This window comes from Brassica napus, unplaced genomic scaffold (genome assembly GCF_020379485.1).
Source record: "Brassica napus cultivar Da-Ae unplaced genomic scaffold, Da-Ae ScsIHWf_2047;HRSCAF=2697, whole genome shotgun sequence".
In the NCBI taxonomy this organism is placed as follows: Eukaryota; Viridiplantae; Streptophyta; class Magnoliopsida; order Brassicales; family Brassicaceae; genus Brassica; species Brassica napus.
Window position 1 is genome coordinate 1 of NW_026015459.1, and position 22,289 is coordinate 22,289.

Here is a 22,289-nt window from a genome sequence, read left to right on the forward strand (position 1 = left end):
TTTTAAAAAAAGAACATAAAACATAACAACTACAATGATTAATAGTGCAACTAGCCATCTTTAGAAATGATAAAATGCCAATGATCGAGAATTACCGCTGCTGCCTATAGTCCACCACCCGGTACATTCTACTTCTACACCTAAACCACACTTATCGATGCTGCCTGTCCGCCACACGATAAGACCAAGACCGGAGACTTCACAAACTCGACAAGGAGAACACGCTGCTCGGTCCACACTTTTGGATATATAAACACTCTACGATCTAAGAAAAAGCTCCTCCAAACACCAAGAAGATGAAGCCTTGCCAACCGAATTTTTTGAACACTTACTGGAGAGAAGAACCAAACGGCAAGCAATCAATAGACACTTACGTCTAAAAGAAAGACTGCTAAGTCACAAGTAACACGACAAACCCGGCGAAGCTCACTGAGCCACACCACAACTCCCTCCTCAAATAAATCGATCAAAGCAGCAAAAAGGAAATGTGGATGGACCACAATAACCCACCGCAATGAAGAACTTCTATACTTCATCTAATCAAAGAGCTGTTTCTCTGAACAAACAAAGATACCCCCGCAAGAATATGGACAAACTGACTCCACATACAACAAACACACAGACCAACGCTTCGAGAAAAGGTAGAACGATAAACCTCATGCCATGAAGAACAGCGAAGGAAGGGACAAGCAAAAGCTCACCAGACCCACACCAAGTCGCTCTCCCCCAAACCTGAGTCAGATTTGGAAAGGCACTGAATCGAAACTACCCTCCTGTGAAGCCAGTGGTGGAGGCAATTCATTGTCACGGTAGTCAAATGACCCACGTGAAATTATGAAAAACATTATGGCTTTTATTAAGAATTTTAAAATGACCCTGGTCCAAAATATTTATTGATCCCGTTAAAATTTTTCTGACCCTTATCCAAATTACTTTGACCCTAGTCCAAATTTTGTATGGACCATAATCTAATAACTACATTAATTAATTTGCAGCCTATTAGATTTTAGATAAAGAATTACAACAAATAAGCCCACCAGATAAAATAAACCCAACCATTAATATTATTTCAATGACTTAAGTCTAATTATTATATTAATTTAGTCATTTGGACGTTTTGTTTTCTTCTTCTCCTTTCTGGTCTTTCTGAAACTCGTCCATTACAACAACAGTAGCCAGTAGCGAAGGTAATAAATATTGTATTTTGTTAAATAATTTATTTAAGCTTTCTTCTTCTACCAAATATGAATAAAGTATTATATTTTTATAAAAATCAAAAGATCTTAAAACTAGTTTTTATTTATGGCTTGTTCCTTCGATTTTTAGATTATTTTATCCTATAATTGTTATGTTTCATAGTTTCAAATGATAAAATACCAAATGTCTACATAAAGGATACCATTTGCACAAAAAACAGAAGGATTGCTCAACATACAAATTTCGTAACTATTAGACATAGAGAATTGAACATTGTCTGTTATATTATATACTTGGTTTGATATTATATTTTGTTTTTATTTATGCAGGTACCATCAGACAAAATGGAACGATATTTGAATTTGAACAAAAGAAAAGCTCCACCATCTGATATCAACTTGGATGATTTGCCGTGGGATCCAGCTAAGCGGAAAAACATTCTAGACTACCCTTATAATCAAAGAGATGAAGTAAGGCGCAAGTATTTGACTAGAGGACCTTGTCAACCTATTGGTCATACTTTTCAACAAAAATCAATAGGAGGTGTATTACGACGCTTTAATCCACGTTGGTTTGAGCAGTACCCTGATTGGTTAGAGTATAGTCTGGATCAAGAGAAGGCTTTTTGTTTGTTTTGTTACTTGTTCAGAGTTCAAGCTGGAAAACAAGGCGGAAGTGATACTTTTGTATCAACGGGGTTTTCTAGTTGGAATAAGGCTGATAGTTTCAGTAAGCATGTGGGAGATCATACTAGTTTTCACAACGATGCTAGAAATAAATGTGAAGACTTGATGAGACAAAGTCAGTCTATCAAGCATGCTTTACATAAACAAACCAATGTTGTGAAGAATGATTATCAGATCCGTTTGAGTGCTTCGATTGATGTTTCTAGACACTTGTTACACCAAGGACTGTCTTTTCGTGGTCATGATGAGAAAGAAGAGTCAACAAACAAAGGTAATTTCTTAGAGCTTCTGAAGTATACGGCTAGTCAGAATGAGGCTGTTAGAAAAGTTGTGATGAACAATGTTCCTAAAAATAATCAGATGACTTCTCATCCTATCCAGAAAGACATTGCTCATTGCTTTGCGGAAGAAGTAACTAAGTCTGTCATACAAAAAATCAACAATGATGTATTTGGCTTGCTGGTAGATGAATCGGCTGATATTTCAGATAAAGAGCAAATGGCTGTGGTTTTTCGTTTCGTTGATAAATTTGGGCTCGTAAAAGAAAGATTTGTTGGTCTTAGTCATGTGAAAGAGACATCTTCTTCAACTCTGAAGGATGCTATTGATGATTTGTTTTCGAAACATGGATTGAGTTTGAAAAAGGTGAGAGGACAAGGTTATGATGGGGCCAACAATATGAAAGGAGAATTCAATGGTTTAAGATCTTTGATTTTGAGAGAAAGTAGATCTGCATATTATGTTCACTATTTTGCTCATCAACTTCAGTTGGTTGTTGTGGCTGTTGCAAAGAAGCATTTTGAAGTTGGAGAATTTTTCGATATGGTTCATGTTCTGTTGAATGTGGTTGGGGTTCTTGTAAAAGAAAAGTTATGCTCACTGAAAGTAATCGCAAGAGAATGGAAGAAGAGATTAGTAAGGGTAAAATGAAGACTGGAACTGGGCTGAATCAAGACCTTTCTCTTAAAGACCTGGATATACTCGTTGGGGTTCACATTACAAGACTTTATTACGTCTTGTTGTGATGTTTCCATGTATTATTGAAGTTCTTGAACATATTCAGATAGAAGGCAAAGATGGCACCAAAAGACAACAAGCATATGGTCTCCTCAAATATTTTCAGACATTTGGTTTTGTCTTTCATCTACACTTGATGCTTGTTGTTTTGGGACTCACTAATAATTTGTCAAAGGCTCTACAGAAAAGAGATCAAGAGATCTTGAATGCAGTTTCATTGGTTGAATCTACTAAGCAACAATTATAGAAGCTTAGAGATGAAGGATGGGATGATTTTGTGGCTGAAGTTTATTATTTTAGTGAGAAGAATAATATTGAAGTGCCTAGTATGGAAGAAAACTTTGTTGACTCAAGAAAACCAAGGAGTAAAACTGGCATCACAAACTTGCATCATTATAAGGTGGAGTGTTTTTACACTGTTCTAGATTTGCAGCTTCAAGAGTTCAATGATCGATTTGATGAGGTGAATTCTGAACTACTAATCTGTATGGCATCCTTAAGTCCGACAGATTCTTTTGTTCAGTTTGACAAGTCATTGTTGGTGAGACTAGCTGAGCTTTATCCAGATGATTTTAGTTGTGTGGAGCGAAGATCTCTTGAGCAACAGTTTGAAATCTACCTTGATAATGTGAAAAAGATGAAAGATTTTCTAATCTAGAGAGTATTGGTGATCTTGCTCGTGTATTGGTTGAGACAAGGAAACATCTTTCTCATCCTTTGGTTTATCGTATTTTGAAGCTATGTTTGATTCTTCTTGTTGCAACTGCAAGTGTTGAAAGGTGCTTCTCTGCCATGAACATTGTGAAGACGGCCTCGCGTAACAGTATTGGTGATGAATTTTTAAGTGATTATCTAATTTGTTTCATTGAAAAGCAAATTCTTGATACAGTGGCAAACGAAACAATCATAAAAAGCTTTCAAAATATGAGTGAGCGTAGAGTACATCTTTGAAATTCGATGTACGGTGATATTTTTATTATTCAATAGTTTATGTACTTTAAGCAAAGTTATACTATGACCCCCGTCAACATTTTCTCTGCCTCTGCCACTGTGTGAAGTCCTGCCCCGACGAATCCTTGCAGCATCTCGTTGCTATTCCAGTGACGTGACAGACTCTGCCTCGCCGATTTAGATCCTCCAGAAACTCCAAGAAAATCAAGAATAGCGCGCATTTCGATACAGTGCAAAAAAAAAGACGAAATCGGTAAGGAACATGAGAAAGGACAAAAAAAACTACAAAAAGAGGAGGAGGAGAGGGCTCTCACGGTGACTAACCACCGGATACGCCCCTCTTCTGATATGATTCTGTTGACAGTGCTTTTAGGATTTTCGCAAGTGTATTCTCTTTCACGACTAGTTTCTATTCATTTTGGCAGCCATATTTTGCAAATTCCTTACCATATTAAATCACACCAACTACGCCAGCTTGTTTCTTTTTTCTTTTAATTCAAAAGTTGATTAATATTAAATTGAAGTTCGTAGGAACAAAATAATTATGTTGTGTGAATATTTTTTTAGCATAAAATAACATAAAAATAACAAACATATTGCGGTAAGAGATCGATGATAGAATCATTTTCAGTACTGCTAAACTGTTTCCATTTTAGTGAGTGGTTAGCGTATACTTGTTTTTTTTTTTTTGAAAAAAAGCGTATACTTGACTTGTTTTACCTATTGCAGCTAAAGGTTACGGCCGATTATTATTGTCAAGATAGTCATCTTCGCTGATATGTTCATTTTGTTTTTCTATTTAATAACTTGAATCACAGTGGTAACATATATAGCGTTAACAATCAGTACAAATTTAGATATCATTCATTAGGTTAGTATATGTTTATCGATGCATGAAACAATAGAGAAAACGATCCGTGTTACAAAAATTACAAATCAGTCTCATCCATGTCATAGATGACAATGACAAGACAGTCACATAAGATAAGAAACTTTTTTTGTCTTCTCATTCAAATATTATTTACTATACAGAAAAAAAATTAAGAACTAGCAGAAACTAACTGTGTGGCGTTTTACAGCTTAATAAACGCTGAGAAGTTCAGGTTACAAGGCGCAATTTAGCACCCCGACGGCGTGCAATCTATCCATCATTCATTCATTCGTATCTGAGTAGAGGGAAACGAAACGATAAATCAATTTCTAGCAAGTCAATTCCTATCTGTCAATCTTCTTCGCATTTAGAGCGAGAAAATGAGACTTTTAGAGAGAGAGAGAGAAAAAGTAGGCAAGAAAGACGGTCACTGACTGAATAAAAGATCACTCACTCTCACACCCTTTCAAGAGATCTCATCGCCCGATCTTTCCTTCCTTCCCCGCCGGTAAAGTTTCTAGCTTTGCTTCTTCTCTCGTGTCTCTTCGTTTCTCAATTTGAGAGTTTACTGCAAAGTTTCCTTATTTATTCCAATACAGAGTTGCTGATTAAAAGTATTCATCAATAAAGTTTTGGTTTTAATTTTGAGATCCTAACATTGTCCGAAGAATCTAGCTACTCATTTCAGTTTCCTTACTTGTGTATCTATTGCTGCTTCAGCCCAAAAAGGAAAGTTTGTTTCTTTCTCTATAATTCAGCTGCTATTCAATTCTGCAGGTAGTTCTTAACTTGCTTTGATAGAAAATGGGTGCTTCAGGGAGATGGATTAAAGCACTTGTTGGTTTCACCAAGTCTGATAAGTCAAAGTCTAAAAAGAAGGATGATAATGTAAGCACACACTATGTTATTTCTTTACAAGAGAATCTCTTTATCTAAATGCCAAATGTTGTATACTTTCTTCACCTTTTTTTTTGTATTTTCATTATATGTTTGTTCAATTGGCGAAGGTGAAGACTGCAACCAAGAGCCGGTTTGGGAGAAACCATTCTGTTGATTTTGATGCTGAAAAGTTTCAACTTGGATTTGAAGATTCCAATACGCATAGCAGCATGTTAGATAATGGGGTCTCCACTTCAACTTCTTATGGTGCTGCTAATGAAGAACAAAGGAAGGAGCACATGGCTGCAACTCGGATTCAAACAGCTTTTCGAGGGTTTCTGGTATCATCATCACTTTCTTCGCCCTGTCAACTTTTTTTTAATATTTGTCTCAAGCGTTACTGAGAGAAAGATGATACCTTTTTCTCAGGCTAGAAGGGCTTTACGAGCATTGAAGGGATTGGTTAGACTTCAGGCCCTTGTTAGAGGACACGCGGTGAGAAAGCAAGCTGCTGTAACGCTTCGATGCATGCAAGCGTTAGTAAGAGTCCAGGCTCGTGTACGCGCAAGACGTGTTCGTCTCGCCTTGGAAAGTGAAACGGGTCCGCAGATGCTTCAGCAGCAGCTTGCAGATGAAGCCAGGGTTCGAGAAATAGAGGTGTGATGATCACTTGTCTCAGTTATTTAACTTTTGCAAAGAGAATTATAGTTATGTTGACTATTTGTTCTCATTTCTCAGGAAGGTTGGTGCGATAGCATTGGTTCTGTTGAACAAATCCAAGCCAAGATACTAAAGAGGCAGGAAGCTGCAGCTAAGCGTGAGAGGGCTATGGCATATGCTTTGACTCACCAGGTTACTCACAACAACCTCTATGCTTGTTAAGAAGTAACTGTTTGAATTTTCGCACTTTGTACTAATCAAAACATTCCTTATAACTCTTATCTGATTGTCATGGGTTCTCTTCTATAGGATCAATCTTTAACCAAACACTATGATAGCAAACTGAAGCTGTATACTCTTAAATCTTACATATAAAATTTGGTATGTTGTAGTGGCAAGCAGGAACTCGGCAGTTATCTGCGCACAGTGGTTTTCAGCCTGACAAAAACAACTGGGGATGGAACTGGCTAGAAAGATGGATGGCTGTTCGTCCATGGGAGAATCGGTTTCTTGACTGTAACCTCAGGGACGATGCCATATTAGGTGAAAACAATATGGAGCAAACTGAGAGTGTTGTGCATAAAACTCAGATGAAAATTGCAAGCAAGATTCCAAACACTTCAAATCTTGCGTCCGGTGTTTCGAGTCAGAAGGTAACCGGGCCATCTCTGTCGGATGGTAATTCCACTTCACCTGGAATATCTTCAAGCATGCCAGTGCCAGTGGTGTCCAAGGATAGGTCAAAGCTCGCTAAAGACGATCTTGCTGTAGAAGTTGTTAACTCAAGACCTGGTGCTGGTCCAAGATCACACAGCAATCCAAAAGAAAGATCAAGAGCGCCAGATAGAGCTTCTAAGGAACGATTATCTCTGCCAAACAGTGGTCAGATCTCTTTCTGTATCCCCTAAGTTTCCTCTTTTTTTTTTTCCCTTTTTGATGGTTGAGTGAATAGTCTTATCAACATGGGGATAGTGATAAGAAAATCAGCTTTGCATTACTCATAAGAATACAGACCACAACTTATATGTGTATACCTAAGAAGCAATACATTTGATCTTTGAAACATTTAGGCTGTCTTTTGACCTTTTTTTTTCCTTTTTAAGGCTAAATTGTGAACATTGGTTCTTGAGCAGGAAAATCCTTAGGATCTCAGTCAGCTAAAGCCAAATCTTCCCAAAACCAGAAAAGACGCAACTCTGATCCAATAAAACAGAGGCTTGCATAGCCCTGGCTAGAGTCTCTGAGAATCGTCAGTCCATCTATCACTCCCATCGTTCCTGTACATAAACACAGCTTCTGAAAATGGAAACAAAAAGAGAAAAAGAGGATATCATGTGAGAACACAATGGGTTACATTCAGAGACTTGCGTGGTGGTTAGAGATGTCAAATGGGCTGTCCATGTCCACTGGACATGTCCAAATGGACAAATCAGTTTATTGGACATTATTTTTTTTAAGTCCAAATTATACCAAGTTCAAATTGTCCAGACCAAATTGGACCATTCCAAATGGGCATTCCGCGGAGTCCAATTAAAAAATCAGTGTTAACATACAAAAATTCATATTTAATATATTATTATGTGTTGTAGAATTCAAAAGCATAGATACGATTTTGGCGAGAATCTCGATTTACGGTTTTGGAGGAAAATCTCGATTTACGGTTTGGCGGGAAATCTCGATTTATAGTTTTGGCGAGAAATCTTGATTTTACGGTTTTGGCGGAAAATCTCGATTTTACGGTTTTGACAGAAAAGTATATCTACAGTTTTGGCGGAAAATCTCGATTTTACAGTTTTGGCGAAAAAATCTCGATTTATGGATTTGGCGGGAAAACTCGATTTATGGTTTTGGCGAAAAAACTTGAAAATTCAATTTTACGGTTTTGGCGGAAAAACTAGATTTACAGTTTTGGCGGGAAATTTCGATTTTACGGTTTTGGCGGAAAACGAGATTTTACGGGTTTAACGTAAAAATGTGATTTTACGGTTTTGGCAAGAAAACGTTATTCCACGGTTTTAACGGGAAAATATGATTTACGGTTTTGACGGAAAACATGATTTTTACTCAAATACATTAACCCTAAATATTTTAAAATTTTGGGCCGTCCATGTCCATCTGGATTTGTCCATTTGGATATGGGTGTATTTTGGGCCTCGTCCATTTGCACAAAACAAAATTATGGTCAAATATGGGTATGTCCATATTGGTTTGGACATGGGCTACCCATGGACAGCATGCCCATTTGACATCCCTAGTGGTGGTACATTGATCAGAACTCAGAAGAGAACACCATCGTCTTGGCGTCTTTCTGCCTTCATTGTTGTTTGTTATTTTGTGTGTCAGACATCCTTTTTCTTTTGTCCATGATTCTTATATGGATTATTAGTACGTAGTGTTATTATTCAAGTAAAGTTGTTTGGGGTATATGAGTGAGACAGTTTTTTTTTGTTGGGAGAACGAACCATGCTGCTCCTGGCCTTCCCAATGTGATATATATACAGTAGTGTGTTGTATTTGGTATAAGTTCCAATTATTCAGAGTGATAATATATATTATCATCATGATAAGGTATCACTTGGCTTGTCATCTTTTCGAAACAGGAAAGTGAATCATTAATTAAAGTGCAGGGAAGGAAATGTCAACAAGCGAAGAGATCACGAAAGCAAAAAAGCCCTAAACATTCCCTGTGAAAGTTTTCTAAGGAAGCAAATTCAAAAAATGCAACATAAAAGGATTTAATTGAATCGACATTTATATTAAAGAACATACATGTATACAAAACACATGACATATACAACCATAAGGATTTGATGCAGCTTTTCTGAATCTTGGAACCATACTACTACTACTACTTTACCTCGAAGTTGCACAATGTGCAATATAGAAGAGCCTCTTCGTTGTTTCCCTGTTGTTCAGACCTCTCTTCCTTCTTTCCCTGTCGTCTTCGAGAACAAACATGCAATAGAAGATAGCTAGAGGCTTGTAGCAAGATTTGTAGGAACCTGAAACTCGTTAAATTTGCAAACATCCATGCATGTGTGCAATTTGGTATTCGGTTATATGGTTTTATCCTAAGATTCAAGTTGCTAAACCTCGTCTCTATCTCTTATTAGATTTGGAAGTAGATACAGCTTGAAAAAGCATTTATAAACATGACACCGGAGAGTAAAGGCGGATCAAAATGTATTTCCCAAATGCTTCCTCCGACAAAAGTTGCACAGAAAGCATAGTCAGCGACCACCACCACCAACATGCAAAACACTGTATTATTACTTTAGGACTAATTCTGATAAACAAATTAGCTATATGTTTTAGTTTTAGCCTAGTTTCGATTTGTTTTTCATAAAACTTAATTTAGTTCTCCGAAATAGCAGATTTTGAAAATTACACATACAATACACACATTTACAAACCTGTTAGAAATTTTCCACCACTATAAATTTTACACATTCACAGGCTTTTGTTAGTCTTGAACCTGAAAAGAATTGAAAACCTTTTGCTAGTGTCATATACAAGCTAAATACCACTATACTAGGTTATGATATCTAAAGTATACAAACTAAATAATAGATATTATTGTAAATAAAAAACATAAGCTAAAATATTGAAACAAGTAGAATCTTTAATCGTTCGTGGACCAACCATATAAAAGCCTAACTCTAGAACTAGAAGACGCCTACTTTATAGACCATAGTATATATTCATTCATAATGCCATTAGTCACGCTTCATCTAAATTACCAAGTCAGTCTTGGCACGCGCAACGCGTGCGCAGTGGAGAAGATATGGAACACTCACACACACACACGGATTTTTTTAACGGAGAGAGACAGAGAGAAACCCTAGACACCAAAGAAAAAAAGAAAAAAAAAAGGAATCGTGCCTCCTCCTCCTCCTCCTCCTCCTCCGCCCACTCGCCCCCTCAGATCGCGTGAACATCACAAACCATTTTCTCTCCTCCTTCCCTCTCTCTCTCTCTCTCTCTCTATCATCCATCCTCCCTTCCGCAGATCGAAACGCCAACTCGCACCGATTAGCGCGTGCCTCCTCATCGCGACGAGATTACAGCTTATTGCTCTCGATTTTCCTCTTCGTTCCAGGTGATTCCATCTCATCTTCGTTACAGTGAAAAAACCACCACGGATTCTATATATATATATATATATAGTGTTCGATTTCATTGAGAATTTTCTGATTAATCTAGTAGTTGCAGGAAGTGATGGACATAGATCTTCGACTACATTCAGGCGACCTCTGCAAAGAAGGCGACGACGAAGAACACAGAGGACTTGACAACGAAGACATAGACATTAGCAAAATCGAGGATGACGTCACCGTTGAGCCACACACCGATAACAACGGCATCACTCTTCCAGAGCACAACACACAACAACAACAACAACAAGGCGTGAATCTTGAACCGCTTAACGGCATGGAGTTCAACTCGCACGGCGAGGCGTACACCTTCTACCAAGAGTACTCTCGAACCATCGGCTTCAACACTGCGATACAGAACAGTCGCAGGTCGAAAACCACTAGAGAGTTTATCGACGCCAAGTTCGCTTGCTCTAGGTACGGTACTAAACGGGAGTACGACAAGTCTTTCAACAGGCCGAGAGCTAGACAGAGCAAACAGGATCATCCTGAGAACAACATGGCTGGTCGGAGGACGTGTGCGAAGACTGACTGTAAAGCGAGTATGCATGTTAAGAGGAAGCCTGATGGGAAGTGGGTGATTCACAGCTTTGTGAGGGATCATAACCACGAGCTTTTGCCTGCTCAAGCTGTGAGCGAGCAGACGCGGAAGATCTACGCTGCCATGGCTAAGCAGTTCGCTGAGTACAAGACTGTCATCAGCTTGAAGAGTGAGTCCAAATCTTCTTTTGAGAAAGGTCGGAGTTTGTCTGTGGAGACTGGGGATTTCAAGCTTCTCCTTGAGTTCTTGTCGCGGATGCAGATTCTGAACTCCAACTTCTTCTACGCGGTGGATCTTGGTGATGATCAGCGTGTGAAGAATGTGTTTTGGGTGGATGCCAAGAGCAGGGTTAACTATGGCAGTTTTTGTGATGTTGTTTCTCTTGATACTACCTACGTGAGAAACAAGTACAAGATGCCACTTGCTATTTTTGTTGGTGTGAACCAGCATTACCAGTACATGGTCCTTGGGTGTGCTTTACTATCTGACGAGAGCGCAGCTACATTCTCTTGGCTAATGGAGACTTGGCTGAGAGCGATGGGTGGACAAGCTCCAAAGGTTTTGATCACTGAGCAAGATCCTGTGTTGAACTCCATTGTCCCTGAGGTCTTCCCTAATACACAGCATTGCCTTTTTCTTTGGCATGTGTTGATTAAGGTCTCTGAGAATCTTGGTCAAGTCGCTAAGCAACATGAGAATTTTACAGCGAAGTTTGAGAAGTGCATCTATAAATCATGGAAGGAGGAAGACTTTGCGAGGAGATGGTGGAAGATTCTTGCTAGATTCGGTCTCAAAGACGATCAATGGATGCAGTCTTTATATGAAGACCGAAGGAAATGGGCACCGACCTACATGACCGATGTTCTTTTGGCAGGGATGTCTACGTCTCTGAGAGCTGACAGTGTTAATGCTTTCTTCGACAAGTACTTGCACAAGAAGACGAGCGTACAGGAGTTTGTGAAACTGTATGATACGATTTTGCAAGATAGATTTGAAGAAGAAGCCAAAGCTGATTCGGAAACATGGAACAAGCCACCAACAATGAAGTCCCCATCGCCATTTGAGAAGAGTGTTTCCGACGTCTATACTCCTGCTGTATTCAAAAAGTTCCAGATCGAAGTTTTGGGTGCAATCGCGTGTAGTCCCAGGGAGGAGAACCGAGATGCAACGTGCTCTACTTTTAGAGTTCAGGATTTTGAAAACAATCAGGACTTCGTGGTTACATGGAGCCAAGCAAAGGCTGAAGTCTCTTGCATGTGTCGGTTATTTGAGTATAAAGGCTATCTCTGCAGACACACGCTTAACGTTCTCCAGTGTTGTCATCTTTCTTCCATCCCCTCTCAGTACATATTGAAACGGTGGACCAAAGATGCAAGAAGCCAGCATTTTCCAGGAGAACCTCAGCAGTTGCAGACGAGGCTCCAGAGGTATAATGATTTGTGCCAGAGAGCTTTAAAGCTGAGTGAAGAGGCATCCATCTCTCAAGAGAGTTACAATATTGCCTTCCTTGCTATTGAAGAAGCTTTGGGAAACTGTGCTGGTGTTAATACTTCCGGCAGAAGTCTTCCAGATGTGGTCGCTTCGCCAACACAAGGTCTGATATCCGTCGAGGAGGATAATCAGAGCAGAAGTGCAGTCAAGACGACGAGCAAGAAAAAGAATCCAACTAAGAAAAGAAAAGTAAACTTCTTGTTCATGATCTCTCTGTACATGCACAACTTAAGGTTTTTCTTAGCTTTGCGCTTTTATGAATTGCAAGTCTTATGATCCTCCTGACTATGGATTGCAGGTGAACTCAGAGCAGGAGGTAATTCCAGTTACAGCGCCAGAAAGCTTGCAACAGATGGTCTGTCTTTGTTAACATGTAGTAGCAAGACTCTGTTAAACTAGAGAGAGTCCCCTAAGTATATGATATCTGAATTTTGTAATTTGCAGGATAAGTTAAGTCCAAGGACAGTTGGCTTAGAAAGTTATTATGGAACACAGCAAAGCGTGCAAAATCTGGTAACTAAGCACAAATTACTTGTTATTATTCTCTTATAGACTGAGATTTTTGTTTGTAATGTGGTCTGATTATATGTGTGTTTACAGGTCCAGCTGAACTTAATGGCGCCAAATCGCGATAACTTTTATGGGAATCAACAAACAATCCAAGGATTGGTATGAAAACAAAATCGCGATAACTAAGCTTCTGTTGTTTTTTTCTATCATTAACTTTGGATAAAAACAAAAAAATCCCCGGCTGGTTTTTTGTAGCGACAGTTGAACTCAATAGCACCAAGCTACGACAGTTACTACACTGCTCAGCAAGGCATCCATGGACAGGTACCTTACCTTATTCTCAGAGCTTTTACTCGACTGCAAAACCTATTAAAAAAATGATCACTCTTTACTTTTGTTCTTTCTAGGGAGTAGATTTCTTCCGTCCTCCCAACTTTACTTACGATATCCGGGTAAATTTTCAGTTCTAGTAACATATTTGCATCTCTAGTGGTGAATTTTTGTTCATGAAAACAAATGTTTATTACTGTACAGGATGATCCTAATGTGAGGACGACACAGTTGCATGAGGACGCGTCTAGACACACTTAAACCAGGCTAAAACCTAACCATGGTTCAAATCTTAAAGAGAGTCCGTCCCTCTGTAGACAAAAAGCCAACAAGCACTTGGAAGATGAAGCTCATATCTCGATCTGGTTTTGGAAACAGAACAAGGAGCACTTCTTGTTTTATCGGCTCAAGTGTTTAAATAGGATATGTTGTATTGTTTCGGTTATAAAGATACCGCTTCTGTTAATATTTGGTCAGTGTGTGTATTATTAGTTCTTGATGATCCCCAAAAAGCTTTTGATCATTGATTGTTCGAATTTAGAGGAGGGGGAAACATTTGTTTAGAGGATATTTATCTATTTATAAACTCTTGTTAATTCTTTTCATCAAGTTTCTTATATTTGCATCAGATTATTCCCTGATCTTAAGCCACAGTATGATCTGTTGTTTTGCTCTTCCATCCTCGTACAATATCTAAGACAATCCTCAGCCTATTTCTATTCTTTTTATATTTTTCTTCTAGAATAAAATAAAACTAGGTGTTTTGTCCGCGATGCGAGCTTAAACATTTTCATAATTTTTGAAAAGTTCTTTGTACAATATATTCATTATACTAAAATAAATCTTAAAATAATTTAATATTATATTTTTAATTATATAATTTAAAAAATATATTTGATTAATATTTAATTATATCATTTATGTTTTAACTTTTTACTAAAATACTTTTTCAGATAACAATACAATATATATATTATTTTTTTTTAATTATATTTTTGGATTTTGGATAATTCAATATTCTATTTTAATTATATAATTAAGAATTTTATTTGATTAGTATTTAGTTATATAATTCATGTTTTTAACTTTTTATATATAATTCATGTTTTTAACTTTTTACTAAAAGACTTTTTCAGATAATAATACAATATATACAGAAATTATCTCTTTTTAAAATTATATTTTCAGATTTTGGATAATTCTTACTATTATTAATTTTAATCAATTATCTAATCAAATAAATTAAAATTTCATTTTTATTTTTTCATTTAGTTATACATTTTATTCATTAAGGGTATAAACGATTAATCAATATTTAGTTATATAATTCATGTTTTTAACTTTTTTACTGAAAGACTTTTTCAGATAACAATACAATATATACATAAATTATCTTTGTTTAAATTATATTTTCAGATTTTGTATAATTTTTACTATTATTAATTTTAATCAATTATCTAATCAAATAAATTAAATTTTTGTTTTTATTTTTTTAATAGATTTACACATTTTATTCATTAAGGGTATAAACGATATTAACCATTCTAACTTTTAACGTGAGAGCTTGATTCTAACTTCGCAAATAATAGTATAAATTATTATAGAGGTAGATTTACTCTAATGTATGCTTCTAAAATAGAATTTTTATTTATATTTTTCAAAACAAAATATAAAAAAATATTATTTTCATCTATATAAAACTACTATTGTTTTGTATTTTACTCTATAAATAGAGAAATTCTATTATAACGTTATACATTCAAAGGATCATCACCTTAGAAGAGATGATGAGAAAATGGTTTAAGCTCGAGCATCACATTCTTTTATTCATTTTCGTAGAGTTGACATACATAGCATCTGTAAATGGTTTCAAGTTTGATCAATAAATTTGATATTCAATTAAAAAAAAATTATACATTCGAATAAAGTCATCTTTATAATAGAGTTTTTTATTTTATGAGAAAATATAAAAATATATACCGGTGTTGCTCTTATAACGTGCTCATATGAGCAGTGTGATGAGTGTTTTGCCCAGAAAGTCTAACAGATAATATTTGATTTTGGTAAGTTGTCAGATTACTGGTTGCCACAAAAAATATTTAAAAACTAAAAACCTCGTTGTAACATAGTGTTTAAAACTATCAATTTAGTTAAAAATAGAAAAACATACATTCCAAAAACGAAAAAAATGAAAATATAAATTTAATTCACATATTAGATTTAGTAATCATTACACATAGTAAATTCTGTGGTTTTCTAAACTTATTTAATGAACAACACTCCTAAACAAATAATGATTCATATTAGTCCCCATAAAGTATATATTAAATGTGTGAATTGATGCAAAGTTCTAACAAAAGAGAACGATGATTTAGTTCCCCATATTACATATCACACGTCAGGATTTGGTTTTGTTTGAAAATTCTGACTAGTTTCATGTCTGATCTTTGGTCGTAACTTGTTTTACATTCATTCTAAGTCACCTTACCCCGTCAATTAATTTATGCCCACTCATTCCTTAATCAACTGCGTAAATTAAATAATATGTACACCTATGGTCCTATCAATTATCAAAAGACTAGTGTCTTAAGTATCACTAGATTTTCACCCGTGCAACCGCACGGATGTTTGTTTTCACTTTTCTATACATAAATTATTGTTTTAGAACATAAGTGGTATATATTTTTAATGTTAATCATATACTTAAATATTTATATAACTATTTCAAATACGATAATTTTATAATTTACATGTTATAATTAATTAATTGTTTAAACCTTATGTATTTGTCACTTCTTATTATATATTTATCTTATTGTATTTGCATTTAGTTATTAAGCAAATTAATATATTCATGAGAAAATATATTTAAAAAATATTTTGTATTTAATTTATGCTAAATTCTGACCCGTATTTCAAAACTGGATTTCTTTTTACCAATATTTTTATGCTTATTCATTTTAGATAATTTATTATTGTATATATAAAAGTGTAAAATATGTTAATTTTTAGACAAGTATTATATAGTTTGTTAATTTTAAGTCGTTCTATCATTATATTATATTTTAAATAAATAGTTTATATTTATGAAAACAAAATTTATAAATTTATCAATTGAATATAATTTTATCATATTTAGTTTAGTATAATACTTATATTTTAACATGATCATGACTATAAAAGTAGATAAAATAGGATATAATTTATTTATTTTCATTTCTAAACAATAACTTAAAATACATTAAGTTATTGTTTAAATATTACACAGATTTATTAGAATTTTTAAAATATAATATAAAATATATTATATTTAAAATGAAAATATATTATGATTAAAGTAGTTACAAAGATTTTTTATTATTAACTTTAAAGAAATACATGTTAATTTTTATACATGTATTATATAGTTTGATAATATTAATCCATCTTACCAACATATTAGATTTTATTTTTGAACATAAATATTTTATAATTACGAAAATAAAATATATAAATATATAAATTTAATACAATTTTATTATATTTAGCTCAATATAATAATTTTAATTTAATATGATTGATTATGATTATATAATAACTAAAATATTATAGATTTTTTTATTTTTCATTTTATATAACTGAATATATTAATGTATAATAATATTTTAAACTAATTTTGAAATTAGTGAAAATATTTAAATATAATTTCAAAAATGAAGATCTTGTAAAAATCTTTTTAAACAGATTTGTTATAATTTTAAAATAAATATATTTATATTTAAAATGAAAAGATATCAAAAGATACTGTGATTAAAATATTTCAAAAATTATATTTATTATTAGTCTGAATTAAAATATAGTATGAATTTGGGGTTTTTGCCAAAATTAACCTACAACTTGATTTTAAACTCAAACCTATACCCAAACTTGAATCAAATGCAAAACTAACCTAAAAACCTAGTGAAATTACAACTCAGCCCCTTGTGACCAAACAAAAAAAACAGAAGCCATTTTTACGAATATAGCCCCAGTAAATCGTCTGAGTCGTCTGAATTGTTGGAAGTCGTCTGGACGACTGAAGTTTAAGTCGTCTGGTACCAGTTTATTTTAAAAATAATTTATAAATCTTGTAAAAAAATATTTTGATGCGTGAAAAATAAAAATCAGATGATTATAAACAGTTTTAAGTGATATAAATTAAGATATGATAAAATTGATTTGTTTTGAAGATAGATGAGTGGAAGTAGTGAATCATGATATTCTTTGGTTTATGAGTTTGACAAACATATGTTGTAGTATTGTATGTATTGTTAGGGTTAGATCTTGGAAAACTAAAATGTTTTTTTCAAAAATTAGTTTTCATCTATATGTGTTTCTTTATGTGTATAGTAAACACTTTTCAAGTTTGATTTGATTTTATGAAGTGTTTAATTAGGAGTTATGTTTAGGGTGTGGACGACTTATATTTCAGTCGTCTGTTGAATAATTTACACGGACGACGTATATTTCAGTCGTCCACATCGTACCGAACCTTTAATTTTACCAATGTACGTTTTAACCTAACCGGATCATTTACCGGACATATAAAAGCTATTTTTTCACTATTTCACAACTTTTCGAAACCCTAGCGCAGTTTCTCTCCAACGGCGATTTCGAAGGCGATAAGACGAAAACCCTACCGTGGTCGTGTTCCGCCGTTATCTTCGCCGGTAATCTCTCCGATTACGACGAATCTCGTTTCTCCTTCATGCCGTAGAGTATTTTCGTAGTTTAAACTGACCGTCCGCTTCCTTTTTTTCAGATCTGAAATCTCGTTTGCCAAACTCCGCCGCCGGTATGTTATTTCTCATGTATTAAGGCGTTTAGCCGCCGGAAAACCCTAAATATTTTAGTATTGATTCTTCTTTTCCCTTCGATTTGCAGATCTGTAACGGCTTGGGACCACATCTTCTCCGACCATATCTTCTCGGACAATATATTCTCCAACTGTAAGTCATTCGTCTTTTGTTTAAAAGATTTTGAGATTGTTGTAGTCTTTTGTAAGTCGTCCAGAGAGTAAGACATCGTAGAAGACTTCATGGAAGTCGTCCAAGTAGTCTTCTCACTTCCTGGAAGTCGTCTGAGTAGTCTTCTCACTTCATGGAAGCCGTCTGCAAGTCTTCTATAGCATTTAGCATAGTGCGCAACCTATGTGTTTGAGATGGTTGTTTGTGATTATTTGCAGGCCTTAAAATGGATTTACCAGAACTCCCGCCGAGGATGTTTACATTAGGAGAAGAGCCCGATGCAATCAAGAGCATTTCGTATCAATCTGATGACACAAAGTTGTTTAAAGCTCTATGTGATTGTCTCACACCCTTACGAATTTGAGGATCTGAAGGCGTCGAAGTTAGGAGTGTTCATCAAATTCAAGGAGCTTGACTTTGGTTGGACTTCAAGGCTGGTACATTTTTTGCTCTGTTTCCAGCTAGACATCAAGAAGAAGTTTGAGCTCTGGAGTCTTGTCGTTTCACAACCTGTGAGGTTTTCACTGATAGAGTTTGAACACCTCACTAGGCTGAACTGCGATTACATCAAGGACCTGGAAAATCCAAGGTGTGAGGTTACGACGGAGATGGCTGCTTTCTGGGAGAAGATGCATGTTGATATCGATACTGGGCCAAGTATTGAACAGATAACAGAAGCATTTTACAACTGCGACGAGTGGTCTCGGGATGATCGCATGCGGCTGGGATACCTTGCCATCTACGCAGGATATATCGAAGGGAAAAAGTTCTCATCCGCTACATCAGCTAGTCTTGCAAGGCTAGTGATGGATTTAGAAAAAATTGAGAATTATCCATGGGGGAGAGTGGCGTTTAAGGTGCTGATGGATTCTCTGAAGGCAAACGACTTGACGCAAACTGGTTACACTGTTGATGGGTTCATACAAGTGCTCCAAGTGTTGGCGTACTATGCTATGCCAGAATTGGGTGCTAATTATGGGTCTCCCATACCAAACAGACCGTCTCCACTGTTGCTGGCTTACAAGGGTGGCAAAAGACAACGCAAATGTTTTAAGGCTGCTATCAATAAACAGGTACTTAACTTCACTCCTAAGACTTCTCAGACGACTTAAAGTTAAGTCGTGTGGAAGTCTTCCAACAAAAGACCACGCAGACGACTTACTTTTAAGTCGTCTGAGTGGTCTTTTTGTTGGAAGACTTTCAGACGACTTAACTTTAAGTCGTCTGTGAACAAAATACTTCTCAGACGACTTAACTTTAAGTAGTCTGTGAACAAAATACTTCTCAGACGACTTAACTTTAAGTAGTCTGAGAACAAAATACTTCTCAGACGACTTAACTAAGTTTATATCTTTTATTTATTGCAGACTATCGTGAAGAACTTCGTTCAGAAGGATTTTGATGAAATGTTTCCAAAATGGGACGGAGACATAGATGACCCTGCCGCGGATAACATAATTAAAGTCATGTTTAATGATCCTGGATGGGAGTGGACCATGGAATGCTGGCCAGTCACCGGTACTCGCAAGGTTGTGAAGATGGAAGTGATTCCAGTGAAGAATGAAGTGAGTCCCGTGAAGTCAGAGAGTGTTGTGAAGGAAGAAAGTAGCAGACCTCGGAAGAAAGCTCGTAAAGGGTCTTCTGTTTCTGCTGAGACACCTGCGGCGGGTAGTGAAGGGATGACGCATCAGCAGATTGAAAAGTCCTTGAAGGACATATCTGATGCCATTAATCTTGGCTTTGGGACGTGCCTTAAGGAGCTCAAGTTACTGGCGGATAGGATGGTAGCTGTGGAGAAGAAGGTGGGAATCACCAACAGAGGGGGTTTATCTGATGATCGTCAACTTACAACCACTTCAAATCCACCAAAACTTGTTGACGAACCCGGGGTTAGTACCAAAACCTCTCCCAAAATTGCAGAGAAGAGAGTCACTAGGCAAAGTGTTAGGAAGAGTCAGGACTGATGTGATTTGTTTCTTGTGTGCTTTGATGAACATGTGTGCTTTGTTTCTAGTGTGCTTTGATGAACCACTGTATGCCTTGATTCTGAACATGTGTGCTTTGTTTCTAGTGTGAATTTGATCTTTGCTGTAAGGGCTTTTGTTAATAGTTTTTAAACACACTGTGAACTCGAAATTGCAGAGTGAAAGTGTGAATGGGGCGAAAGCAGGACAGAAGGAAGCCAAAGAACCGAGTCTTACTACAGAACCGAGTTCCTCGAGAGAGCTCTGTCTTGTGAGTCCTGCAGACGACTTACCGAGTGATGATCCTAGCCTTCTTATATTGGACAAACAAGTTTCGACCGCTTCAGATTTACTCGTTGAAGAAGCTAGAAGGCAGACAAAGAAGGAGACTGCTTTGGTGAATCTCCGTAAAAAAAGTGTGCGAGAAAGGAAGCTTGCTCCCACACAGCAAACTCCTTTTAAGGGAAACAGCACTGCCAAACAGATCATTCCAAACAAACAGGTTGGCGGAGGCTATGATCCTTTTGCACCCATTGACAAGATGAAGTCGAAGGAGCTCACTGCATGGGTGCAAAAAGATCCGTAAGTTGCTGTTAAAAATATGCTTACTTATATTTGATTAAAAAAAGCTTCTATTTGATTATTTACATTTTGTGTTTGCAGTTCTTATAAACTGCCTCTGAAAAAAAAACCACGTAGATGTCGAAGTCGATTCTATCAGGTCCTCCGAACCCCCTTAGAATGGCTAACCGACCATGTAAGTCTTCTGCTATTTTCTACTCTTATATAAGTCGTCTGGTAGTTATCTGGTACTTTTCTGATTTGTATAAGTCGTATGTGAGTCGTCTGTGAGTCGTCTATAAGTCGTCTGGTAGTTATCTTATGTAAGTCGTCTGTAAGTCGTCTGTAAGTCGTCTCTAAGTCGTCTCTAAGTCGTCTGTAAGTCGTCTGGTAGTTATCTTACGTAAGTCGTCTGTAAGTCGTCTCTAAGTCTTCTCTAAGTCGTCTCTAAGTCGTCTGTAAGTCTTCTGGTAGTTATCTTACGTAAGTCGTTTGTAAGTCGTCTGTAAGTCTTCTCTAAGTCGTCTCTAAGTCGTCTCTAAGTCGTCTGTAAGTCGTCTGTAAGTCTTCTCTAAGTCGTCTCTAAGTCGCTCTAAGTCGTCTGTAAGTCGTCTCTAAGTCTTCTCTAAGTCGTCTCTAAGTCGTCTGTAAGTCGTCAGGTACTTTTTCTCTCCTCTCTTCCACTTCTCTCTCTAGCTTTTGATCGTAGATCTTTTTAGGAAGCGTATGAGTTGTTCTTGATAAATCTTCATGTCGTCGGACGGTAGGTTATCTCGTGAACAAAAAGGGAAAGCGGTGGCGACTAGTTTGAGTCCTACTTCGAGTCCTGTGAGGGACACAGTCGGAGATCCTCTCGCCACACTTGAGTCGATTCATCGCGAGGCCTATAATGGATACTGAGAAAATGGACACGCCGCAGTGAGCTTTGGTTGCCGAGTCAGTGAGGCAACTTCGCGAAGAAAGAGTGCACGCCGCATCCGATGCTCAGGATTGCGCGAGAGACGGTCTTGGCGGAGCGAGTGACGGGAAGATACTCCTCCTGACTTTGTTCCAACCTGCAACCATCCTGGTGGGATCTTCGAGGAACTTCCAGCATTAGCGTCGGAGTTGATGCGTTCTCCGACCGCAAAGGGACAGTCTTGGGGAAACGTCGAACAAAACTTGTCGACTCCGAGCAGTGTGAAGATTCTACTCAGAAGGTGTAGCGGAGTCAGGGTGACTTTCCTTATCCCCACGAAGGCTCTTAGGCCGATATGGTTCCGGTTTGCTTATGAGTCGTACTTTGAAGATGAGACGAGACACTGGTTCCCGATTCTTCGACTCGTGACGTCCTATGCGAGGTGTCGCGATGCAGCGCGATTTCCCAATTCCTAAATGGCTCATTTCTTCTTGTGGTCGCGATGATGGTGAAGGCAGCAAAGATCGATGTGTCGATGAGCGTCAGAGCTTTCGAGGAGCTGACGTATCTTAAATCGATGGGAGAGGGAATTTT

General features: G+C 36.7%; 3 protein-coding genes and 1 pseudogene across 6 annotated transcripts; all 4 read left to right on the forward strand.

Annotated features, from left to right (window-relative positions):
* Positions 1-1,058: 1,058 nt before the first annotated feature.
* LOC125599881 lies at positions 1,059-4,875 on the forward strand (annotated as a pseudogene).
* A 193-nt stretch (positions 4,876-5,068) lies between these two features.
* Positions 5,069-8,835, forward strand: LOC125574817 (protein IQ-DOMAIN 5-like). 2 transcript variants are annotated; one of them, XM_048772920.1, is made up of 8 exons: positions 5,069-5,230; positions 5,500-5,610; positions 5,730-5,942; positions 6,031-6,258; positions 6,340-6,453; positions 6,654-7,143; positions 7,395-7,632; positions 8,519-8,835. In XM_048772920.1, exons 2-7 carry the CDS (start codon positions 5,527-5,529, stop codon positions 7,484-7,486), a joined length of 1,221 nt encoding a protein of 406 aa, XP_048628877.1. In that variant the 5' UTR covers positions 5,069-5,230; positions 5,500-5,526; the 3' UTR covers positions 7,487-7,632; positions 8,519-8,835. The 2 variants fall into 2 exon arrangements, with proteins under 2 accessions (XP_048628877.1, XP_048628878.1); XM_048772921.1 differs by having other exon boundaries at positions 5,111-5,230; positions 5,736-5,942.
* Positions 8,836-9,998: 1,163 nt separating this feature from the next.
* LOC106394085 (protein FAR-RED ELONGATED HYPOCOTYL 3) lies at positions 9,999-13,892 on the forward strand. 3 transcript variants are annotated; one of them, XM_048772919.1, is made up of 8 exons: positions 9,999-10,360; positions 10,474-12,636; positions 12,746-12,802; positions 12,892-12,960; positions 13,048-13,116; positions 13,219-13,281; positions 13,365-13,409; positions 13,492-13,892. In XM_048772919.1, exons 2-8 carry the CDS (start codon positions 10,480-10,482, stop codon positions 13,546-13,548), a joined length of 2,517 nt encoding a protein of 838 aa, XP_048628876.1. In that variant the 5' UTR covers positions 9,999-10,360; positions 10,474-10,479; the 3' UTR covers positions 13,549-13,892. The 3 variants fall into 3 exon arrangements, with proteins under 3 accessions (XP_048628876.1, XP_048628875.1, XP_048628874.1); XM_048772918.1 differs by having other exon boundaries at positions 10,001-10,360; positions 10,468-12,636; positions 13,213-13,281; XM_048772917.1 differs by having other exon boundaries at positions 10,001-10,360; positions 13,213-13,281.
* Positions 13,893-18,550: 4,658 nt separating this feature from the next.
* Positions 18,551-21,697, forward strand: LOC125599880. Its single transcript, XM_048772922.1, has 5 exons — positions 18,551-19,075; positions 19,151-19,345; positions 19,640-20,161; positions 20,415-20,818; positions 21,565-21,697. The coding sequence occupies exons 1-5, from the start codon at positions 18,551-18,553 to the stop codon at positions 21,695-21,697; spliced, it is 1,779 nt and encodes a 592-aa protein (XP_048628879.1).
* Positions 21,698-22,289: the final 592 nt, after the last annotated feature.